The sequence below is a fragment of the Phoca vitulina genome, unplaced genomic scaffold (assembly GCF_004348235.1).
Source record: "Phoca vitulina isolate PV1807 unplaced genomic scaffold, GSC_HSeal_1.0 scaffold64, whole genome shotgun sequence".
Classification (NCBI taxonomy): domain Eukaryota; kingdom Metazoa; phylum Chordata; class Mammalia; order Carnivora; family Phocidae; genus Phoca; species Phoca vitulina.
In genome coordinates, this window is record NW_022589767.1 from 8,920,264 (window position 1) to 8,944,786 (window position 24,523).

The window sequence follows — 24,523 nt, forward strand, 5'->3', positions numbered from 1 at the left end:
AGCAGGCCAACACCAAGATTTATTGTAACTAAATTTGCAAAATATAGTGATAAAGAAACAAAAAGGCAGAAAGACAAAGTAAGTCCTTAGCTTACAAGGGAAGACCCATAAGGCTGGTTGCAGATTTCTCAACAGAAACTTGGCAAGTCAGAAGAGAGTGGCATGATATATTCAAAGTGCTGAATGGGAAAAATCTGCAGCAAGAGTACTCTATCCAGCAAGACCATCATTCAGAATAAAAGGAGAAATAAAGAGTTTACCAGATAAATAAGAACTAAAGGAGTTCATGACCATTAAAGCAGCCCTTCAAGAAATATTAGGGACTCTTAGTGCAAAGGAGACCAAAAGTAACAAAGATAAGAAAAGATCAAAGATATCTCCAGAAACAATGACAAAAGAAGTGATAAATGACAATAAATACATATCTATCAATAATTACTTAGAATGTAAACAGTAAAAAGACCTAGGGTACCAGAATGTATTTTTAAAAATCCATCTATATGCTGCCTCTAAGAGACTCATTTTAGACCTAAAGACACCTGCAGATTGAAAGTGAGGGATGGATGTCAAAAGAAAGCCAGAGTAGCAATACTTATATCGGACAAACTAGACTTTAAAACAAACTCTATAACAAGAAACAAAGAAGGGCACTATCTCATAATAAAGGGGAAAATCCAATAAGAAGATCTAACAATTGTAAATATTTATGTGCTAAACATGGATGCACCAAATACATAAAACAATAACAATCATAAAGGAATTAACTGATAATAATACAGTAATAGTAGGGGACTTTAACACCCCACTTATATCAATGGACAGATCATCTAAACTGAAAATAAATACAGAAAAAGGGCATTGAATGACACACTGTACCAGATGGACTTAACAAATATATTCAGAACATTCGATTCTAAAACAAAAGAATACACATTCTGTTCAAGGGCACATAGAACATTCTTCAGAATAGATCATATATTAGGTCACAAATCAGGCTTCAACAAATACAAAAAGATTGAAATCATACCATGCATGTTTTCTGTTTTTTTTTTATTTTTACATTTTTTAAATTTTATTATGTTAATCACCATACATTACATCATTAGTTTTTGATGTAGTGTTCCATGATTCATTGTTTGCGTATAACACCCAGTGCTCCATTCAGTATGTGCCCTCTTTAATACCCATCACTAGGCTAACCCATCCCCCCACCTCTCTCCCCTCTAGAACCCTCCGTTTGTTTCTCAGAGTCCATAGTCTCTCCTGGTTTGTCTCCCCCTCCGATCCCCCCCCATTCATTTTTCCCTTCCTGCTATCTTCTTTTTTTTTTTTTTAAACATATAATGTATTATTTGTTTCAGAGGTACAGGTCTGTGATTCAACAGTCTTACACAATTCACAGCGCTCACCATAGCACATACCCTCCCCAGTGTCTATCACCCAGCCACCCCATCCCTCCCACCCCCCACTACTCCAGCAACCCTCAGTTTGTTTCCTGAGATTAAGAATTCCTCATATCAGTGAGATCATATGATACATGTCTTTCTCTGATTGACTTATTTCACTCAGCATAATACCCTCAGTTCCATCCACGTCGTTGCAAATGGCAAGATTTCATTCCTTTGATGGCTGCATAATATTCCATTGTATATATATACCACATCTTCTTTATCCATTCATCTGTCGATGGACATCTTGGCTTTTTCCACAGTTTGGCTATTGTGGACATTGCTGCTATGAACATCAGGATGCACGTACCCCTTCGGATCCCTACATTTTTATCTTTGGGGTAAATACCCAGTAGTGCAATTGCTGGGTCGTATGGCAGCTCTATTTTCAACTTTTTGAGGAACCTCCATACTGTTTTCCAGAGTGGTTGTACCAGCTTGCATTCCCACCAACAGTGTAGGAGGGTTCCCCTTTCTCCGCATCCCCGCCAACATCTGTCGTTTCCTGACTTGTCAATTTTAGCCATTCTAACTGGTGTGAAGTGATATCTCATTGAGTTTTTGATTTGGATTTCCCTGATGCCAAGCGATGTTGAGCACTTTTTCATGTGTCTGTTGGCCATTTGGATGTCTTCTTTGGAAAAATGTCTGCTCATGTCTTCTGCCCATTTTTTTTTTTTTTAAAGATTTCATTTACTTGACACACAGAGAGAGACAGCAAGAGAGGGAATACAAGCAGGGGGAGTGGGAGAGGGAGAAGCAGGCTCTCCGCCAAGCAGGGAGCCTGATGCAGGGCTGGATCCCAGGACCCTGAGATCATGACCTGAGCTGAAGGCAGACGCTTAACGACTGAGCCACCCAGGCGCCCCTGCCCATTTCTTGATTGGATCATTTGTTCTTTGGGTGTTGAGTTTGATAAGTTCTTTATAGATTTTGGATACTAGCCCTTTATCTGATATGTCATTTGCAAATATCTTCTCCCATTCTGTCGGTTGTCTGTTGGTTTTGTTGACTGTTTCTTTTGCTGTGCAAAAGCTTTTTATCTTGATGAAGTCCCAATAGTTCACTTTTGCCCTTGCTTCTCTTGCCTTTGGCGATGTTTCTAGGAAGAAGTTGCTGTGGCTGAGGTCGAAGAGGTTGCTGCCAAAATCCCTTTAGGATTTTGATGGACTCTTGTCTCACATTTAGGTCTTTCAACCATTTGGAGTCTATTTTTGTGTGTGGTGTAAGGAAATGGTCCAGTTTCATTCTTCTGCATGTGGCTGTCCAATTTCCCCAACACCATTTGTTGAGGAGACTGTCTTTTTCCATTGGACATTCTTTCCTGCTTTGTTGAAGATTAGTTGACCATAGAGTTGAGGGTCCATTTCTGGGCTCTCTATTCTGTTCCATTGATCTATATGTCTGTTTTTGTGCCAGTACCATACTGTCTTAATGATGACAGCTTTGTAATAGAGCTTGAAGTCCATAATTGTGATGTCACCAGCTTTGCTTTCCTTTTTCAACACCTGGTTTTTCGGGTCTTTTCTGGTTACATACAAATTTTAGGATTATTTGTTCCATTTCTTTGAAAAAAGTGGATGGTATTTTGATAGGGATTGCATTGAATGTGTAGATTGCTCTAGGTAGCATTGACATCTTCACAATATTTGTTCTTCCAATCCATGAGCATGGAACGTTTTTCCATTTCTTTGTGTCTTCCTCAATTTGTTTCATGAGTATTTTATAGTTTTCTGAGTACAGATTCTTTGCCTCTTTGGTTAGATTTCCTCCTAGGTTTTTTATGGTTTTGGGTGCAATTGTAAATGGGATCGACTCCTTAATTTCTCTTTCTTCTGTCTTGTTGTTGGTGTATAGGAATGCCACTGATTTCTGTGCATTTATTTTCTATCCTGCCACTTGACTGAATTCCTGTATGAGTTCTAGCAGTTTTGGGGTGGAGTCTTTTGGGTTTTCCACATAAAGTATCATATCATCTGCAAACAGTGAAAGTTTGACTTCTTCTTTGCAGATTCGGATGCCTTTTATTTCTTTTTGTTGTCTGATTGCTGTGGCTAGGATTTCTAGTACTATGCTGAATAGCAGTGGTGATAATGGACATCTCTGCCGCGTTCCTGACCTTAGGGGAAAAGCTCTCGGTTTTTCCCCATTGAGAATGATATTCGCTGTGGACTTTTCATAGATGGCTTTTATGATATTGAGGTATGTAACCTCTATGCGTATACTCTGAAGAGTTTTGATCAAGAAAGGATGCTGTACTTTGTCAAATGCTTTTTCTGCCTCTATTGAGAGGATCATATGTTTCTTGTTCTTTGTTTCATTAATGTATTGATTGATTTGCGGATGTTGAACCCACCTTGCAGCCCAGGGATAAATCCCGCTTGGTCATGGTGAATAATCCTTTGAATGTACTGTTGGATCCTATTGGCTAGTATTTTGGTGAGAATTTTTGCATCCATGTTCATCAAGGATATTGGTCTGTAATTCTCCTTTTTGATGGGGTCTTTTTCTGGTTTGGGGATCAAGGTAATGGTGGCCTCATAAAACGAGTTTGGAAGTTTTCCCTCCATTTCTATTTTTTTGGACAGTTTCAGAAGAATAGGTATTAATTCTTCTTTAAATGTTTGGTAGAATTCCCCTGGGAAGCCATCTGCCCTGGGCTTTTGTTTGTTAGGAGATTTTTGATTACTGCTTTAATTTCCTTAGTGGTTATAAGTCTGTTCAGGTTTTCTATTTCTTCCTGGTTCAGTTTTGGTAGTTGATACATGTCTAGGAATGCATCCATTTCTTCCAGATTATCTAATTTGCTGGCATAGAGGTGCTCACAATACCATGAACATTTTTTGACCGCAACAATATGAAACTAGAGGTCAACCACAAGAAAAAATCTGGAAAGACCACAGATACCTGGAGGTTAAACATCATACTACTAAACAATGAATGGGTCAACCAGAAAACCAAAAAGGAAATGAAAAAATACACTGAAACAAATGAAATGAAAACACAATGGTCAGAAATTTTGGGATGTGGCAAAAGGTATTCTAAGAGGGAAGTATAAAGCAATAGAGGTCTACCTCAAGAAGCAAGAAAAATCTCAACCTAACCTTACACCTAAAGGAGCTAGAAAAAGAAAAACAAATGAAGCCTAATGCCAACAGAATGAGGAAAATAATAAAGAGCAGAAATAAATTATATAAACTCTAAAACAAAAACAAAAACAAAACAAAACAAACCAGAACAGATCAATAAAACCAGGAGCTGGTTCTTTGAAAAAATTAATATTAATAAAACTCTAGCCAAACTTGTCAAAAAAGAAAAGAGAAAGGACCCAAATAAATAAAATCACAAAGGAGAGGGGTGCCTATGTGGTTCAGTTTTAAAGTGGTTAAGTGTCTGCCTTCGGCTCAGGTCATGATTTCAGTGTCCTAGGATTGAGCCCTGCATCAGGCTCCCTGGTCAGTGGGGAGTCTGCTTCTCCCTCTCCTTCTCCCCTTCCCGCTGTGCACTCTCTCTCTAATAAATAAAATTTATTTAAAAAAATCACAAAGGAGAGAAGAGAAATAACCAACACCACAGAAATATAAACAATTACAAGAGAATATTATGAAAAATTATATGCCACAAATTGGACAATCTAGAAGTAGATAAATTCCTAGAAACATATAAATTACCAAAGCTGAAACAGGAAGAAATGGAAAACTTGAATAGACCTATGACCAGCTAAGATACTGAATCAGTAATCAAAAACCTCCAAACGAATAAAAATCCAGGGCCAGTTGGCTTCACAGGGGAATTCTAGGGAACATCTAAAGAAGAGTTAATACCTATTCTTCTCAAACTATTCCAAAAAACAGAAAAGGAAGGAAAACTTCCAAATTCATTCTATTAGGCCAGCATCACCCCGATATCAAAACCAGATAAAAACTTCATTAAAACAGAGAACTACTGGCCAATATCCCTAATGAACATGGATGCCGAAATTCTCAATAGAATACTAGCAAACCAAATCCAACAATACATTAAAGAAATTGTTCACCACGATCAAGTGGAATTTATTCCTGGGTTTCAAGGGTGGTTCAATATTCAGAAATCAATCAGTGTGATACACCACATTAATAAAAGAAAGGATAAAAACCATATGATTATTTCAGTAGATGTAAAAAAAAAAAGCATTTGTCAAAGTACAACATCCATTCATGTTAAAAATTCTCAACATAGTAGAGTTAGAGGGAATATACCTCAATATAATAAAGGCCATCTGTGAAAAATCCACAGCTAATAATCATCCTCAATGGAGAAAAACTGAGGGCTTTTCCTCTATGGTCATGAACAAGACAGGGATATCTTTTCCCACCACTTTTATTCAATATGGTACTGGGACTCCTAGCCACCGTAATCAGACAACAACAACAAAAAAATAAAAGGCATGCAAATCGTCAAGGAAGAAGTCAAACTTCGCTACTTGCAGATGACATGATATTCCATATAGAAAACCTGAAAGACTCCACAAAAAAACTGCTAGAACTGATAAAGTCAGTAAAGTGGCAGGATACAAAATCAGTGTACAGAAATCTGTTGCATTTCTGTTAATAAATAATGGAGTAGCAGAAAGAGAAGTTAAGGAATCAATCCCATGTACAGTTGCACCAAAACCAGTAAGATACCTAGGAATAAACCTAACCAAAGAGGTGGAAGACCTGTACTCTAAAAACTATAAAACACTGATAAAAGAAATTGAAGATGACACAAAGAAATCGAAAGACATCCCATCCTCATACATTGGAAGAACAAATATTGTTAAAAATGTTTTTTTTAACCAAAGCAATCCACACATTTAATGCAATCCCTATCAAAATACCACCAGCAATTTTCACAGAACTAGAATAAACAATCCTAAAATTTATATGGGACCGCAAAAGACCCCAAATAGCCCCCCCCCCAAAAAAAACCTTGAAAATAGAAAATCAAAGCTGGAGGCATCACCATTCCGGACTTCAAGTTATATTACAAAGCTATAGTGATCAAGATAGTATGGTACCAGCACAAAAATAGACACATAGACCAATGAAACAGAATTGAAAACCCAGAAATGAACCCACAACTATATGGCCAACTAATCTTCAGCAAAGCAGAAAAGAATATCCAATGGGAAAAAGACAGTATCTTCAATAAATGGTGTTGGGAAAACTAGACAGCGACATGCAAAAGAAAGAAACTGCACCACTTCCTTACACCACACACAAAAATAAACTCAAAATGGATGAAAGACCTAAATGTGAGACCAGAAACCAGAAAAATCCTAGAGGAGAACATAGGTAGTAACCTCTTTAATATCAGCTATCTCTTTCTAGATATGTCTCCTGGAGCAAGGGAAACAAAAGCAAAAATAAACTATTGGGGTTTCAGCAAATTGAAAGCTTCTTCACAGTGAAGGAAACAATCAACAAAACTAAAAGGCAACCCATGGAATGGGAGAAGATATTTGTAAGTGACATCTGATAAGGGCTAGTGTCCAAAATATATAAAGAACGTATAAAACCCAACACTTAAAAAATGAATAATGCAATTTAAAAATGGGAAGAAGACATGAATAAACATTTTTCCAAAGAAGACATACAGATGGCCAACAGATGCATGAAAAGATGCTCAACATCACTAAACATCGGGGAAATACAAATCAAAACTACAATGAGATATCATCTCACACCTGTGAGAATGGCTAAAATCAACAAAACAAGAAAAACAGGTGTTGGTGAGGATGTGGAGAAAGGGGGATCCCTCTTGCACTGTTAGTGGGAATGCAAACTGGCACAGCCACTGTGTGAAAAACAGTATGGAGGTTCCTCAAAAAGTTAAAAATAGAACAACCCTGGGGCATCTGGGTGGCTCAGTTGTTAAGCGTCTGCCTTTAGCTCAGGTCATGATCCCAGGGTCCTGGATTGAGCCCTGCATCCAGCGCCCTGCTCAGCTGGAAGGCTGCTTCTCTCTCTCCCACTCCCCCTGCTTGTGTTCCTTCTCTCGCTATCTCTCTCTCTGTCAAATAAATAAAATCTTAAAAAAACATAGAACAACCCTATGATCCAATAATTGCACTACTAGGTATTTACCCAAAGGATATAAAAATACTGATTCAAAGGGATACATGCACCCCTATGTTTATAGCAGCATTATCTCCAGTAGCCAAATTATGGAAACAGCTCAAGTGTCCATTGACTGATGAATGGATAAGGAAGATGTGCTATACTCTGGAAAATTACTCTGCCATCAAAAAGAATGAAATTTTGCCATTTGCAATGACATGGATGGAGCTAGAGGGTATTACGCTAAGTGAAATAAGTCAGCCAGAGAAAGACAAATACCATATGATTTCACTCACATGGAATTTAAGAAGCAAAACAAATGACCAAAAGGGAGAGAGAGAGAGGGAGGGATGGAAACAGACTCTTAACTCTAGAGAACAAACTGATGGTTACCAGAGGGGAGGTTGGTGGGGGGATGGGTTAAATAGGTGATGGGATTAAGGAGTTCACTTGTGATGAGCACCTTGTGTTTCAGGAAGTGTAGAATCACTATACTGTACACCTGAAACTAATATTACACTGTATATTAACTAACTGGGATTTAAATAAAAACTTAAACCCTAAAACCCCACATATCATCATCAGTTCTCTAGAATCAGCAATGCAGTTGTTCTACTAAATTTACAAGTCTAAATCCAGTGTGCAAGACCATAGTTTTCAATTATTTCTTTTCCGCTGACTTAGAGATAATCATGATTTTATCAAGTGTTGGATATTTTTTATCAGGGGAGCAGGTGATTTAGAGTCATTATTTTTACATTAAAATGAACCCTTGTATTTTCTTTTACTACACCGGGTAATTGGTTCAGATATGGTGGAAATAACAGTAAGCCAGACTTTCTGGCAGACTCTCTGGCTGTCTAGACCTTCAGGTCATTGTTGTTAAATGCTGGTTTGATTTTAGTGATTCAGATTCAGGGGTATCTGCAAACTCAAACAGGTGCCCTAATGAGTCATGTAGTGTCCATATAATATTTTTAGCATGATGTTAAATGAGTCTGTAGTAAAGAAAACATTCTTTTTGTACAGGTACAGATATGAAAAGTATTCTCCTTTCTCTAATTCCACTCTCAGCCTCTCTCCATGTCTCTTGGAGTCAGACAGTCAATTACCTCTCTCGGTTATAGAAAAATCACAATCCAAAAGAAATGATGGTAAGATGATTTTTTTTACTTGACTAAGAAAGCTTTTAAAAAAGAATTAATATGTGCTTTAGGATGGACAAAAATTTCTGGGTTTTTTTTTCTGTCAAAAGCTTTACTACTTAAATTGGGTTATTATAGTGTCATAAAAATTCCTAGAATATAAGGCAGTATATGATGAGATCCTAAGAGAATATGCAGAGATTCAAATCTTATGGAAAGGGGCATTAATTGCCAGTGACTGAGAAAAGCTCCCAGTGGTTCCAAATAAGGTGGGCCATCGAATAAGGATAAAACTAGCTTGGCACATACAAATCTCAGTCCATTGCTCAGCTATGAAATATATTTTTTCCCCCAGATCTCAATTGAAAATCTGTGTCCATCCCCTTTTCATCAGAATGACAAAAATTTAATCTCAATTTGTCCCTAACCTTCACCCTTTCCCCAAGGGTTGCTTACATTCTGGGGAGCTTACATAATAGCAAAGGGAGTGGTTGTGGGAGGGTCCTCTTGGTGTTATCAGTCCCTGGTCAACTTAGATATTTAAAATCCCTCTGGCCTCAGTGTTTGGTCATACATGTCATTTTAAGGCCATCCTATGTCTACCTTTATGTCCTTTTTAGCACAGCAGCTCTCTCTAATGTGGAAGTGACAGTCTTGGAAACTTGGAAATAGTTCTCTTTTCCACACAAGACAGGATGCAGGGAATTTTGTTAGAATGTCTAGAGTTCCGTATGGCTGACCCATATTCCATGTCAATGCATTGTGTGAGCCACCCTTGGGAACATGGGAATCCTCTGGAAACCCTTTGAGGAGTCAAAAGCAGGGCCACAGTGTACAACCGTCTCATCTTTTGGGTCTTGATACCTTCCTGGGCTCTACCTGGCCATGGTGGCACAGCTTCTCCCTGCTCATGGAGCCCACACATCTACCCACAAGTATCTGCCATGTCTCCAGGATGCTACAGAGACAGGAGCTCAAATGCCCTCTCTCTACTGCCCTTCAGCATTGACATGCTCTGCGCTTCCTCTTCACCACTCCCACCTCACTCCCTGCTCCTAGGCTCCGGATTGATTTCTTTATAGGCAGTGTGGAAGCTTCTCTTTTATCTATCTGTTAGTCATGCAAATCTTTTATCTATATCATAAAACCTTTAATTTCCCCTAATATCCTCAGTGCTTTCTTTTGAGATGTCTTTTTCCTGAGCAATGAACACTTGAAGTCTGGTTATTTGAATGAAGGGAAGGGCCAGAGGATTAAAGGAAATCTAGAAATATGAGGGGAGGAGGTAGGGAAGATGTAATCATGTAAAAAGATTACCCCATCCCGCTGTATGAAAAGAAGCAGAAAAACACCCTGGAAGGAGAGGAGAGTATAAGAGGAGGGTTTGAAGATGTTTTGTTTTTGTTTTTGATAATCACAAAAGATGTGATATAAATGGCAATACAACTAATTAGGAAATATTTAAACCTTTAATGTTAAGAAGAGAAACATAGGGTTTAGAGGCAGGAATTAAAATGTTTTTAGTGGGAAGAGACAAGTTATTAGACAGGTATACAATATAAGACTCACAACTCAATCTTTTTCTTTCCTTTAAATGAGGTCTTGCTCCCTTAAAGTCATAGACTTATGTGGACATCAGACATAGTGGACACAAAGTTCATCCTAAAAATGATAGTGGGGTAAATATAGGGCTCTTCTCAGAAATGCTCCCCATACAACTCCCATTCCCCCCACAACACCGGAGAGCAGAGCTATCCAACAGAACTCTCTGCGACGGTGGAAATGTTCTATATCTAGGTTGCCTGATACAGCAGCCATTAGCCACATGTGACTATTAAGTACTGTAATATAGCTAGTGTGACTGAGGAACTGAATTTTTAATGTTCTGTAACTTTAATTTACATTTCAGTAGCCACATGTGGTGTGTGGTTACTATACTGGAAAGCACAGATCTAAGATGTCTTCCCCTATCTATAAGACTTCCCTACCAGCAAGCTTCTTGGGGTCACACAAATGTTAGGAGTAGAATTGATATTAGAATTAGGGTTTTTTTTTTGTTTTAGAAAAGGAATTAACATTATATTTGGGGGGAGTGGAATGGAAATCCACAGAAGATAAATAAAAAAATGCTTGGTCACTTGGCTACATTTCTAGAAGAGGCAGAGTTAGGAAGCAGCAAGACTACACACACAATAGTCTTGTCTGTCACACAGTCTGACTCATCTGCACAAGAGAATTCACCTCAGTTCTAAATAACCCATATTTTACCTTCAAATTTTACTTTAAGGGCTACTAATAAGTGGAAATAACTCCTACCTCATAGGATTATTAGGAGAATTTAATTTTAAAAATGCCTGCCAATCACTTAGCCCCATGCCTGACAGAAAGGGAACATTCAGAAGTGGTGATTGTTGGAGATAGAAAATATTATCGCTTTTATTAAAGTGATTAAACTCTTCAAAGTATATTTCACTTGTGATATGGGAGTTAATTCTCTAGCTTCACATGATTATATCAAGACATGACTTCTACAAAAGCATTTAAAAATTGTTAGCTTTGAATTTCATTCTAAGAAGACTGCCGAAAGGTTCTTTCTGTTCGAAGAGTTATACTACTAAAGCACATAGGGTTTTAAATTTTTATGTGAAATTAGTTTCCTTAGCATGAGCCCTAAAAATGTTATTCACTGTCAAACAATTGTGATGCTGCCCAAAGTTGAAGTATCACCCATATAAAATTTTGGATTTCAGATAAAACTTGGTCAGCAATAAAATTACAAGCGATTTCTGTTGAAAAATTGAAAAGTTTAAAGATTAAGGGGAGAAAATCCTTCATTCGAAATTTTGTGTTTTGTCTCAGACAGGATATTGAATGTTATTGGAGCATAGGAATTCAAAGAATTCAGTGTAAATATAGAATAAAAAAGAGAAAATAAGAAGCAAGGCATCAGAAAGAAGAATCAAAAGAGTTCCTTGATCAAAATCTCTGGGGTATTTACATTGCCTAAAACATTGAAGCCAAAATATTTTCCAAACTTGCTCTGACTCCTATCAAATTATGTCTATTGAAAATTTCACTTTTACATCCTAATCCAATTTTAGGACAGCTTGTAGAAATGCGGAATAAATATTTAACTTTGATACTGATCTAATTTCATTCCTCTTATTCACTTTCCTTTCAAGAATGTGAAATGGATGCCGGCTCTTCCATGTGGGTTTATGTTTTCCTGGGGAACCTTCTTCGTGGAATTGGGGAAACTCCTATTCAGCCTCTAGGCATTGCCTACCTTGATGATTTTGCCAGTGAAGACAATTCTGCTTTCTATATTGGTAAAGCCTACCTCATTCATCTTCTTGGGAAGCAGGGTACCTTTTCTCAACTCCATTCCAAACTAAATAGAGCGTGGAAGGTTTTATCCTTCAGATCCAGTTCCTTTTTTGAGTTCACACGTTTCTGAGGTCCACACTGAGGATTTGGATGATGAAGAAACTTCAATTAGAAGGACCAATTGCATTCGGGAAAGAACATCAGATTAAAAGGAAATAACTGGAAGATCAACTGCCATGATGTATGACTTTGTGCAAATATCTTCCTGGACTTCAGATTTCATAGGTTCTTTTTACTGGGTTAACTGTACTCCTGAAGCATTTAGGTGTCATTTATATTCATTTTTTTATTTTGTTTCCAGAGCCCTAGAAACTACTTCCCATCTTTTAAGCCCTGACTATTTAAAGCATTTTCTTCCCGTGAGGGGTAGGCAAGGAATTCTGAGTTCTCAATAGCAAATATGAATGGATAAAAACACAGAAAGGATGAGAGCAAGGCCTGAGGCTAATCTGTTTCTGGAACAGGTGCCAGTAGATAGACCAGCAGCTAAAATCATACACACACACACACACACACACACACACACACACACTACAGCAAACTCAAACTCCAAGGCCAGATGCACCTAAGTAGCATTTATGGAGTACCTCTTGAGTCTTGGAAACTAAATTTTTCTCCATTTCACACATCAGTCTTGATTTCTTGGGGCTCGGATCTTTTGAGGGCCTGGCCTTCAAGGGATAGAGGACAAGATTTAAATTCACTGAGAGGGGCTGGGACTAGCTCCACAGTATAGTTCTGCCCTGGCCATGTGCACAGAACTCCAGAGGGCTCTCATTACAGTCAGGCAGGCTGTGATTAAAAACAGGTTACCTGCTCTGATGGAAAACTGCAGCGTAAATCAGGACCTGGAACAGAAGCTCCATCACATGTGCTAGGCAGTTACTCTGGGGACTGGAGGAAAGGTTGCAAGCCAAGAGATGCATGCAGGTGTCAGGGTGTCCCCTTCCTGCTTTCTCTCTTCACCCCCTCTTCTCTTCCAGAAAGGATCTGGTAACTGCCATTTACTCCTCCTCTTAATTTAAATTAATCTGCCAGGGATATGTGTGCATCAAGCTCTGTGGTGAAATGAAAAGGCAGATGGGCCATACAGCTACATTTCTGGCACCCAGGAACGGTGTTGTTTAAGCAATCTGCTCTAGTTTCCTGTTAATGCTGCCCAGGCTGGTCATGATTGTTTCCAAGAGCACCTCTCTGTACTTGCAGGTCTAGCTCCCTGGCTGGCCGTGTTCAGGGATCTGCATAGCTACTGCTCTCACATGGTCCCACAGACTCTCTGAACGCATGCACTTTTGCTCTAAGGTGGAAGAAATCAATTTTAATGTCAAAATGACTCTTATGCTTAACCAACCATAAAAAGTTTTTGCAAGACTGTCAAAATAGTATAATTCTGGTGGGTTTTTTTGTTTTTGTTTTGTTTTACTCCTTTTACTCCTAAGGAGTAAAGTTTGCTCCATTTGCGGGAAATTAACTTCTTCAGAATCTTGGTGTTATTTCCTTACTAAGAGGTAATTAATGCCTTCCAAGTGTTCCTTCTTCTTCCAAAGCTGAGAAGGACTTATTTCCTGATTCAATAAGGTTGAAAAATTGACAAATTAAACACACTTAAGTGAAGAGTTGATGAGATATTTTCAGCTACTAACTGGATCTCACTCCTATTTCTTGTTTAAAAATTTATTAATTTACAAAAGCGGAGAAATGCCGCTTTTTTTTTTTTTTTTTTGGGTGCAGGGTGTGTGCAGACGGTTGCAATTATAGGACCGATCTTTGGCTTCCTGCTAGGCTCATTATGTGCCAAACTGTATGTTGACATTGGCTTTGTAAACCTAGGTAAGAAAGTTTATTTTTATTTATTTATTTATTTATTTATTTATTTATTTTAGTCACTGCAATTTTTTTAACGGGGATGGTGTAGAAAATATCAAATTCCCTTTTCATAAAGTTACAGGATGGTCATCTTTCATAAAATGAAAATAATCCACTGAAAATTTGTCATTGATCTAATCACTGCATGCTTTAATAAATGGAATATGAAAAATAGGCAGTGGTTAGAACTGGATGACCCGTGGTTTGTTATTCAGATGTATCCTTTTTCACTTCTGGTTTGCCACTTCAAATGCATTCCAGCATAGTTAAGACTAAAAACTGTGGCTTCTTGTTGGCTCTTGTTGGTTCAGGTGTAATAACAAGACAGACACATCAATTGATAATGTATTTTGTAGACTTGCCAGGAAGACCAAGAATTGAAAGTGTTCTGGCAACCAAAATATGTTCTTTACTGTACAAATCTTTTTCAGGTGGAGGCATATTAGAGTGAGTCTACCTTATTCTCTGGGAGAGTACTTGTGGAGGGAGTAAATGGGGGACCTCCTCTTTCCATAGCCATTAATGTGTTCCTGTCCTTGTGAGATGTACCTCCTGGATATGGACATTACTTTTCTTCCTTTTTTAAGAAATTCAAGAAAGCAGTTAGAAACAAGAAAACAAGTTTCAGCTTTAAAAATTCTGAAACTGCATTTTGAAGTCCTCATGTGTTAAAATTAAATGCAAAAACTCTTGCACCAATTTTTCTTTTTTTATCAAATAAACTACAAGACACATTCTACAAATTTTATTTATTCATTCATTTATTCATTAACCTCATTAATTTTGCATCTATTCTATCCCAGGTGCTGTTCTACCACAAAATGGTGAATAAAATGGAAGTTTAGTATCTTGACTTCCTGAGGTTTTAAAATCCAGTCATGGAGATTGATTCAGATAAGAAAGCATAGGTGTGATGAGTGGTACAGAGGGAAATTGTTAAGGGAAGCAGTGAAGATGCAGTGATGAGCCAGTGTGAACATTTTACCAAGTATAATGTGGCAATTGGGCCTAGTTGTCAAAGGACATGTGTTTATTTCGTTGTTCTCACAGAGTGCAGTGGAGGTAGATCTATTATATGTTTTATGGGTTCTTATATAGAAAAGAAGAAAAAAACACTTGATTTGGTTTAAAAAACTTCATCACTACTTACCTTTTCGTCAAATAAGAAATGGTGTCAAAGATAAAGTTTTGATGATGAATAAGACATTAACATTTTATTTATATATACGAATCTTGCTTCAGACCTAGATTAGCTCTGAAGTATTACTGTCATTTAGTGACTAACATTCTGAATGTTTTAGACTAGATTGGGACCAGAGGACATAGGATATAACTCTTTCTTTGAGAAAAATCTTGGACAGACATTCAATATGTGGACCAGATGCAAGTGGTGCTTATGTGGGGCAGTTGGCAAAAGGCTTGGATCCCCCATAATTCTCCCTCATAAGGTGCTTGCTTCCTATCATGGGCCAGGGGGTCCCTCTGCAGAACCCCAGGGCAAAGTAAGACCCCCTCCCCCAGGATTTAGACTCTATATTTTAAATCTAAGGAACAAATGAAGAAAAGCATCATGTTCTAGAAAAAAAGCACCATGTTTCCCTCAAAAAGCAAGATGATGATAATGTTCAGACTAGAAAGTTATCATGCATGAATTATTAGGTATTTTTATGATGTGATAGAGCTGATGCTAGGATTTTTAAAAAAATAAGCTTATTTCAACTCACTGGCTTTGCTGTATGTGCTATTTAGCCATCCTCTCTGTCTTTCAGATCATGTAACCATTACTCCAAAGGATCCGCAGTGGGTAGGAGCCTGGTGGCTGGGTTACCTAATAGCAGGAATTGTAAGTCTTCTTGCAGCTCTGCCTTTCTGGTGTTTACCAAAGAGTCTGCCAAGACCCCGAAGTAGAGAGGATTCCAATTCCTCCTCTGAAAAATCCAAGTTTATTATGGATGATCATACAGAATACCAAACACCTCTTGGAGAAAAGTCAAAAATAATGGAAATGGCAAGAGGTGAGCCAGATTCTCCTTGATTTTGAAGCACTTTCAGTTATCCTGTCGAGATTCTGTAAGGGATCTATAAATAATACCCCTCTCTCTCCATCATTTGTCCAGAAAAATTGAGAAACTATACAGGAAGCAGAATTGAAGATTACAAAGTCAGCTTTATTACTGGAGAGGGATTAAAGATCATGACCCAAAGTTTTGGTAACATTCCTTGCTGACATTCCCACCCTTACACCACTACAGTTTAGACCTGGCAATGGCTCCTATCAGGGATTGCTGCTTCGCATCAGTCTGGGTGGACAGAAAAGAGTGAATCTTCAGAGCTTGTGGCCTTTTAACAGATGAGATTCAGTCATTTGACAAATGTGTCGGTGCATGTTTCCCACTATTGATCAAAGGAGTGAGTGTGGTGCAGGGCACAAGGCCAGACATATTAACATGAATTCCTTTCACATGGAAAAAGAGTGGCCATGAGAAAGATTGGTCCCCCTCAGTTGGGCCGAGCGAGCAATATTTACAGAAAAATCTTCACATTTCAAACTCTTCAGCTGCATAATAGGAAGAAGGGAGAATGCCGAAGCTCATTTCTTACATTAAGTTCATTAAATTAAATGGAGATAATGTTCATGTTTCTTTCTCTGTGACCATGACGCAAGTTTGAAGAGGAGAGACCAGAAAACTGAAGTTCTAGATGTCCTACCAATGACTTTCAGCTCCGTAGGGAGAGAGTATTCTTGTCCCTCTTTCCTTCTACCCATATCATTGGGAGGAACATGTTCCTGTCTGACTCACACCTCTAAGTGTAATCTAAATTATATGCCTGTAGAAGCGAGTGCCTGTGTCTAGATATGAACCTGACAGATCTCAGCCTTGACTTGTGCCAATGCTTCATATCCATAGTGTATATGGGCACCACGCTATAACCGTGGCAGTGGGACTCGGCCAGCTATGCCCTGGTGCCAAGGCTGTGTCTTCTGCTAAGGGTAGTGCTGTCTTTAATTACTCCATGTTATTTTTGTCTTATAGATTTTCTTCCATCGCTGAAGAATCTCTTTGGAAATCCACTGTACTTGTTATATTTGTGTGCCAGCACCGTTCAGTTCAATTCTTTGTTTGGAATGGTGACCTATAAACCCAAGTACATTGAGCAGCAGTATGGGCAGTCATCCTCTAAGGCCAACTTTGTTATCGGTATGTTCACCTGTCCTTCACACTTGCCAGTAGGCACTATCAGCTGCATCTTGTTAACCCTTAGGCATTTAGGCATTCTCACGTTTAGACTGAAGGTGATTTATGACATTTTAGATATGAAGTCAAAAAGTGAGTGAAAAAAATCTAGCAGAGTGAAAAAAATCCAGTTAAAATACTGAGGTTGTCTGTGGTACAATTTTGCAGCAAGAACGATTCACAACTGTAAATGAGTGACCTTAAGAATATTATGTAAACTGAACGTGCATTTTATTAGGAGATTGTGATACTGGGTATGTGTCTTTCAAGTGTAACCAAAACTTCCTAACAGTGGCCATTTTACCTGAACAGTTTCTAGGATCATAAAAAGTGAGTATTCGGAGAGGTTAAAAGGTGTTCATTGCAAAACAAAGTTTGTTTTTGCTCAGAGTTAAAGGACTTTCCTGAGTCCTGGTATTCAGGTTATTTAAAAGCGCTGTGTTTCTAGCATAGCAGATCAGTCAACAATGAAAAAGCTATTGAAGGGCAAAGAAAAGCATGAAGAAATGAATGAAGAAGAACCAGAATGTGCAAATACATGAACATCATGCTCCAAGTAATTGGATACTTTTAAAACCTGGATTAGCTCCTTTAGTCCATGAGAACATCATTTAATGCTTCTGTTTAAAGGCCTATTTTATTCCTTGGGACATATTCCTTAATGGTAGGAAAATCCAAAGATTTAAAAACATTTCTTCTTCATAAAATATTTTAAAATTGTTCTATGTCTCAACCTCTGAAAAAGGCCTCTGAGCTTATTTCAGAATCTGTAATTGTCCTGTAAGAATCCTGGATAATGGACACTTAGTAGGTGCTAATTTAATTGACTATTCAGACTAGTCTGCTAAATTATAAATATTAAAGCTATACCACTCAACTTTTACTTTCAACATTAATTGGTTCAAATTGATTTAATTGTATGATTTAATGGTTGACCTGAAGAAACATTTTAGGTTTCATTCCCCCAAAACCCCCTCCATGCCAATCAGTGCTTTATACTGACTTTAACAAGAATAGAAGAGAAATAAAAGCTTAGGAGACATTCTTTTTATTTTATTTCAAAATCTCCTTTGTGTTTATTGAGCTATAACTTACAAACAATAGTTAACTCTACAGCCCCTAAATGTGTAGCTCAGCTGGATAAATGTTTACACAAAAATCTGTAGAGTAACTATCAGCTAGAACATGGAACTCATTTCAGAACCACAGAGGGCTCCCTCAAACCTCCTCCTGTTCCATACACTTTCCCAATGCTAATAATTATCCTGAACTTTGTCATCACAGGTCAGCCTTGCTGGTTTTTGAACTTTATACAAATGGAATAGTATGCTATGTACTCTTTTGTATCTAGCTTATTTCAGTCAAAGTGAAATCTATGAGATTCATTCATGTTGTGTATAACAGTTTGATCTTTTCCATTGCTGTGTCATATCCTATCACATGAATATACCACAGTTTATTCATTTTATTGTTGGTGGGCATTTGGGTTGTTTTCTGCTTTTGACTATTATAAATAACACTGCATGACCATTCTATTTGTATTTTGGTGGTTGTATACACAACATTTTTCTTGGCTGTATCTTGGAGCAGAATTGCTGGGCCATAGGAAGTATGTATATTTAGATCCAGTAAATATAACCAAAACATTTACAATAGGGTTGTGTAAATTTATACTCACACTAGAAGTATAAGAACGTTCCTGTTGCTCCACATCTCTATCACACTTAGTATTGTCAGTCTTTTTCATTGTAACCCTTCTTATGGGGTGTGGTGATATCTTATAGTTTATTTGCATTTAACTGATAACTAATGATGCTGAGCACTTTTTTGCAGGCTTGTTGGTTACTTCAACATTCTCTTTTGTCAATTATTTTCAAATTGTTTGCCTGTTTCTCTTGAGCTGTCTGTCTCTTTTTTTATTGATTTGTAGGGGTAGGTACTTCTTTCTTGATACAAGTTCTTTATTGAATATATGTATTATAACTATTTTCTCACAGACTTCAGTTCTTCTTTTCACTCTCCTAATGGTAAGCTGCTTATTTTTAAGCAAGTCCATTTTCCAGTCTTTTTCTTTCTCATTAGTGCTGTCTTATTGCCTGTTTTAAGAAATTGTCAAAACCGAAGGCCATGAAAATGTTTTCCTAATATTTCTACTAGTAGCCTAAGTGTTTTAACTTTCACATTTAGGTTATAATACATTTCAGGTAGTGTATTGTTTTTAAAGATTTTATTTATTTGAGAGAGAGAAAGCACAAGTGGCGGGGAGGGGGGTGGGATGAGGGAGAGGGAGAAGCAGATTCCTCACTAAGCAGGGAGCTGGATGCAGAGTTTGATCCCAGGACCCTGGGATCATGACCCCAGTGGAAGGCAGATGCTTAACTGACTGAGCCACCCAGGTGACTCTGGTTATCATACATTTCAGTTTTTTTTTTTTTTTTGGTATAATGTGAAGGAAAAGGTCAAGGTTCATTATCAAAATGAAAAAGCCATCTTTTCCCCCATGAATTGCAATGAAGTGACACATCTTTAAGTGTATGTTTATTTCTTATTATTCAACATGTCCATAACACTTAGAGCTTGAGGGCATTTGATTTTGGTGTCACTAGAATGATAAATACATTTTTAATTTCAAATTAAAAACATTTATTTCATAAAGGAAAATTAAGAGCATTGTTTGGGGAAGGATATTTATAATAGAAAATGAGATTATATGTAATCTCATTCCTTTATTGGGTAGATAATAAATGAAATACTTCTGCCATAAAATTATTCTTAAGGAAATTTAGCACAGATGAAAGAACTTGAAATTCTGAGAGATTCAGTGGCCTGCCTAATTGCATACATACATTATGATGTAGCCAGGAATAAAATTAATTCCCCTGAGTTATATTTCCTCTCTGGACACAATTATTTTTGGAAAACTGACAAGAAGAATCTAATAATTCTTTTTTAAGTTGTGGGCAGTTGATTTCTTTTAACCATAATCCTTCTCTGTACACTTAGATGGTCCCTGAGATCCAAGCTCATCATCAGAATTTTTTGACTCCTCTATCAAAGTTTGCCTAAAATTCTGATTCCTCATAATTTCTATCATGTCATGTCTATGGATAATTCAAGTACTTTTGTGAGAGATAAGTAATAGTGTCTAATGATTTCAATCATTACAACTAGGATTCTTTCCTGAATGTATCTTGGTTTCACATTAATTAAGGATGGAAAAAAAGCACAGTAAGAGTAAGTGGGAAAATGAGTCAATATCCATAACACTTATTTTGATTATCTTTAGAATGGTGAAAACAAATGCATCATTAGGTTAAAATAGAGATTAAATAAGACCTATAAAATGCATTGTAAGTGTATACAGCTGTCATTCAATAAATACTGTTCTCTCACTTCTTTCTCTTCTTCTATCATACTTCTCTCTCTTTTCTCCTTCATTTTTTTGGGGGTGAGGTGGGGGAGGCTACAAAGAATGATCCTTTCTGTGATGAAATAAGGGAGAGAAGCACGAAGAAAGCACATTTCCCCTCTGCTCTCAGAGAAGACATTTGACATGACATGGTGGAAAGCATAAACAGAAATTTTCCTTGTGTTCAAGGGCCAGTTGTTACAATGATGATTTATTTTTGCTGTACATGTTTTGCTATGTTGGCCATATTTCTAGAGTTTAGAAATAATATTTTCTCATGTTAGCTACTTTAATTTTGCAAAGAAAATTAAAGAAAAATAAGCAACAAAAATGTTTCATATTCAGGGACTAGGAGGCATATGGCAAAATGATTTTGCTTTTTTGAGTGTGTGGGGTTTTTTTTCCCCATTGCAATTTCCACTGGACGAAGTTTAGATAGCTGAATTTTTCTCCTCTTTTAAAACTTCTATCACTGTTAAGTTATGTGAAAATGATCTTATGTTTTGTTTCCTTCTTAATACACAGATTACAATTATTTAGTCATTTTTCTTAATTTCTTGGAGTTTTTTTTATTAAATAAGACAATACCTAGTGGACATGATACATTAACATTGTCTCTCATTGACAACAATGATTATCATTCTCCATTCTTGGAGAAGTTACAAATAAGGAAAAGTTATGATAATTATTTGGGGAAAGTTGCTTATTAATAGAAAACATTAATTTTTGTGGCTAAGCTAGCAGAGCAAATTATGTGTTATGATGTGTTCTAGAATTAGGTCAAGTTATATTAAGTTATATTAAAAATCTGTGAGATAATGGAAAACAATCTTAGTTTGTGAGGAAAAAAATACTTTTATTATACCCAAGAAAGATGGCTAAGTTTACTTCTTTGTCTACACCCAATTGGCTACATGAGTGTGAAAAGTCCCATAAATTTTTCCTTGCATTTCTCTCTCGGTAAAATTCAAATCTTAATATTTGTATCTTCTAACATTAGTGTAATATTGTGAAGGTCCATTATATATTACAGAATTTTTCTTTGCTGGAGAAAAGCTCTAAGTACATCCCAAAGTACTATTATTATTATAACTTATTACTATTTCATTTTAATGACTAAGGCTATCATACATTTTTATGGGAATCAGAGTTCCCAAATTATATTGTAACTGTGCTGTCCATCTTAAAATATTTTACACGAGTCTCATAGCTCCTGCTTCGAACAGTAACAAAGAATAAGGTCTTCAGCTTGAATGAGTATACGGAAGTAACAACAACATATTTGCTCTTAAATTTCTCCTAGCTTTCCTGTTATTTGAGTAAATATATTAAATTCAAAAGAAGTACATAAAGTAAATTGAAACAAATTGTGGATGCTGGTGTAAATTACAACTGGTATTTCCATTTGGAATATTTAGATGGTAAACGTTTTAAGATCAGCACGTTTTATGGTGTGAGTGAAAAAAAGTGTGTAATGAAGAAATCAGAGTGAAATTTCTACTTCATTAGCTGACTTAAAAGTGCCTCGGGTGAAAGAAGAGAAGATTTGGGAGGAAACATCATTTGATGTTTAGGAAATCTGCTATCAACTCAACTTGGCCCAGCATAGATAGCTTACAGATCCTAGGGAATTTGAAAGGGGGAATCAAGCTGACAGTATATTTGAAATGTACTACTACTGTTTTACGGAATCATGTTATAATTCATTTATCTTGAAATAGGAAAGTAAAATATCCAGGAGAAATGTTATACATGGATAAACTAAAGTTTAGTCGTTTAGCACATTTTTGTGGAAAACTGCAAGGAGCACAAGATATAGTGGTGAGCACAGTTTTTGCTTTGAAGGTGAGCTTGGTAGGTGAGGGGTGCAAACCAGATAAGCTAACAGGTAATTGTGACAAGGACCAAGACTGCGGCCTATGGGACCCTGTACAAGGGCCAGAGGCAGAGGGAGGAGGAAAGGGGCTTCTGATGACCAACTTGTGCACCCTGATGCTAGAGATGTCCCTGGAGGCACCATACAGCTGGTGGAGGCTGTGAGAAGTCTCTAATTATGAGAAGTCCAGAGAACTCTGGGAGAACAAACCTTATCTTGGAGTCAGAAGAAAATCTTCTAGGAGAAGGTGTCAATACCTAAATCAAAAGCAAAAGAATAAGGAGGTGTTAAAAGATGAAAATGTAGAAACAAGGGTGGGGTTTTGAAAGGACGTTGGTCAGATGAAGCAGATATCTTGTGTAGAAAGGACTGGAGGCAAGAGAATACATGAAACTTTCTGGAAGTTTCAAGAGAACACAGGCCTCTAAGAGGAGATCAGTCAAGAGAGGATATTCCTGATTTTTAACGTTTTGTACTGAGGGAGAAATACCCATAGAATCATCCCATTTTGATTCTCAGGTTCTTCTAAGCCAGATCAGGATGGGAAAAAGTTAGTGGAAACCCACACAGCATGAAGTTACAAAGGGTATCAAAGGGTATCCTTTGTGCTATGACTCCTTATGTCCTAGGTTTGGATTGGTACTTTACAAAATAAATGAAATTCTAAGCACATTCTCTCAAGGTTTCAATTTAGAACCTAGTTTTCAGAAGATGTGTTTTTTTTACAAACTGCTTTTGGGAGATAGAATTGAAAGAGAACAGGACTCAGTCTGCCCTTTTTGTGTAAGTCTTGGGTCTATGAGAGGGAGATTCAAAGTCAAGTACTATGAATATGTGTATGTAAAAATAGGGACTTAAATGACACACATCAAATCCATGGCAATGGTTAGTTCTTGAGATGGAAGATGGAATCTGGAACAGAGAAGGAATCTGTCTTATATATCTCCATATTTAAAAATCAGAAAAATTGGGAGAAAATGTTAGCATTTATTAACTCGGGTCATGAGAAGCCAGGTTTGTTATATTATTTTCCATTATATGCTCTCTTTTTAAAAGTAAATAATAATCAGTTTCCTCTTATTTGACATTTGGCTCTTTAGGGGCCCAGGATACATTCATCTCTGCCACTTGCTACAGCCACAAACCTCAGTTTAGCTGGGAAAGAAAAAACTAGCACCTCCTCTTCTTTTTTTATTTCACCAATTTTGTGATCTTGCCCCCTTCGAGGTGGGTTGATTCTTCTTCTTTTCTTTTCTTTTTTTACTGTTTGTAAAAATTTTTATAATATTTTTTAATCTTTATAATCTTTTTTAATATAATCTTTATAATATTTTTTAAATTAATTAATTTTTTTATGTAGTGTTCCATGATTCATTGTTTGAGTATAACACCCAGTGCTCCATTCAATACATGCCCTCTTTAATACCCATCACCAGGCTAACCCATCCCCCCACCCCCCTCCTCTCTAGAACCCTCAGTTTGTTTCTCAGAGTCCACAGTCTCTCATGGTTCGTCTGATTTCTAATGTGATCATTTTAATTTTAACATTTACCAATTTAGAATCTAACCAAGAAGTCACCAAAGGGCCACTTTTCCCACCTTTTCTAACACAGACATGTTCCACTCTACCCACCCATCCCAATATTTTCACCTTTGTGAATCTGACAGATTGAAATGCTGGTAACAACTTATTTGAATGATATTTTTGTGCCGTATATTGTGCTAGGAACTTTTCTTTTCTTTCTTTTTTTTTTAAATTTTTTTTATTGTTATGTTAATCCCCATACATTACATCATTAGTTTTAGATATAGTGTTCCATGATTCATTGTTTGTGCATAACACCCAGTGCTCCATGCAGAACGTGCCCTCCTCAATACCCATCACCAGGCTAACCCATCCTCCCACCCCCCTCCCCTCTAGAACCCTCAGTTTGTTTTTCAGAGTCCATCGTCTCTCATGGTTCTTCTCCCCCTCCGATTTCCCCCCCTTCATTCTTCCCCTCCTGCTACATTCTTCTTCTTCTTTTTTTCTTTCTTAACATATATTGCATTATTTGTTTCAGAGGTACAGATCTG

The 24,523-nt window shown here is 37.1% G+C and overlaps 1 protein-coding gene across 6 annotated transcripts in view; it reads left to right on the forward strand.

Moving 5' to 3' along the window:
- SLCO1C1 (solute carrier organic anion transporter family member 1C1) overlaps positions 1 to 24,523 on the forward strand; it is a 67,514-nt gene that overhangs the window by 19,717 nt on the left and 23,274 nt on the right. For 5 of the 6 annotated variants that reach the window (XR_004297834.1, XM_032391825.1, XM_032391826.1 and 2 more), the window contains 5 exons: positions 8,558 to 8,682; positions 11,856 to 12,002; positions 13,792 to 13,890; positions 15,696 to 15,941; positions 16,962 to 17,126. Coding sequence is in view for 5 of the 6 variants with exons in the window: in XM_032391825.1 (XP_032247716.1) it covers positions 8,558 to 8,682; positions 11,856 to 12,002; positions 13,792 to 13,890; positions 15,696 to 15,941; positions 16,962 to 17,126 (782 nt within the window). In the remaining variant the exon portion in view is untranslated. The remainder of the gene's footprint in view (positions 1 to 8,557; positions 8,683 to 11,855; positions 12,003 to 13,791; positions 13,891 to 15,695; positions 15,942 to 16,961; positions 17,127 to 24,523) is intronic. The other variant, XM_032391829.1, reaches the window with a different exon arrangement.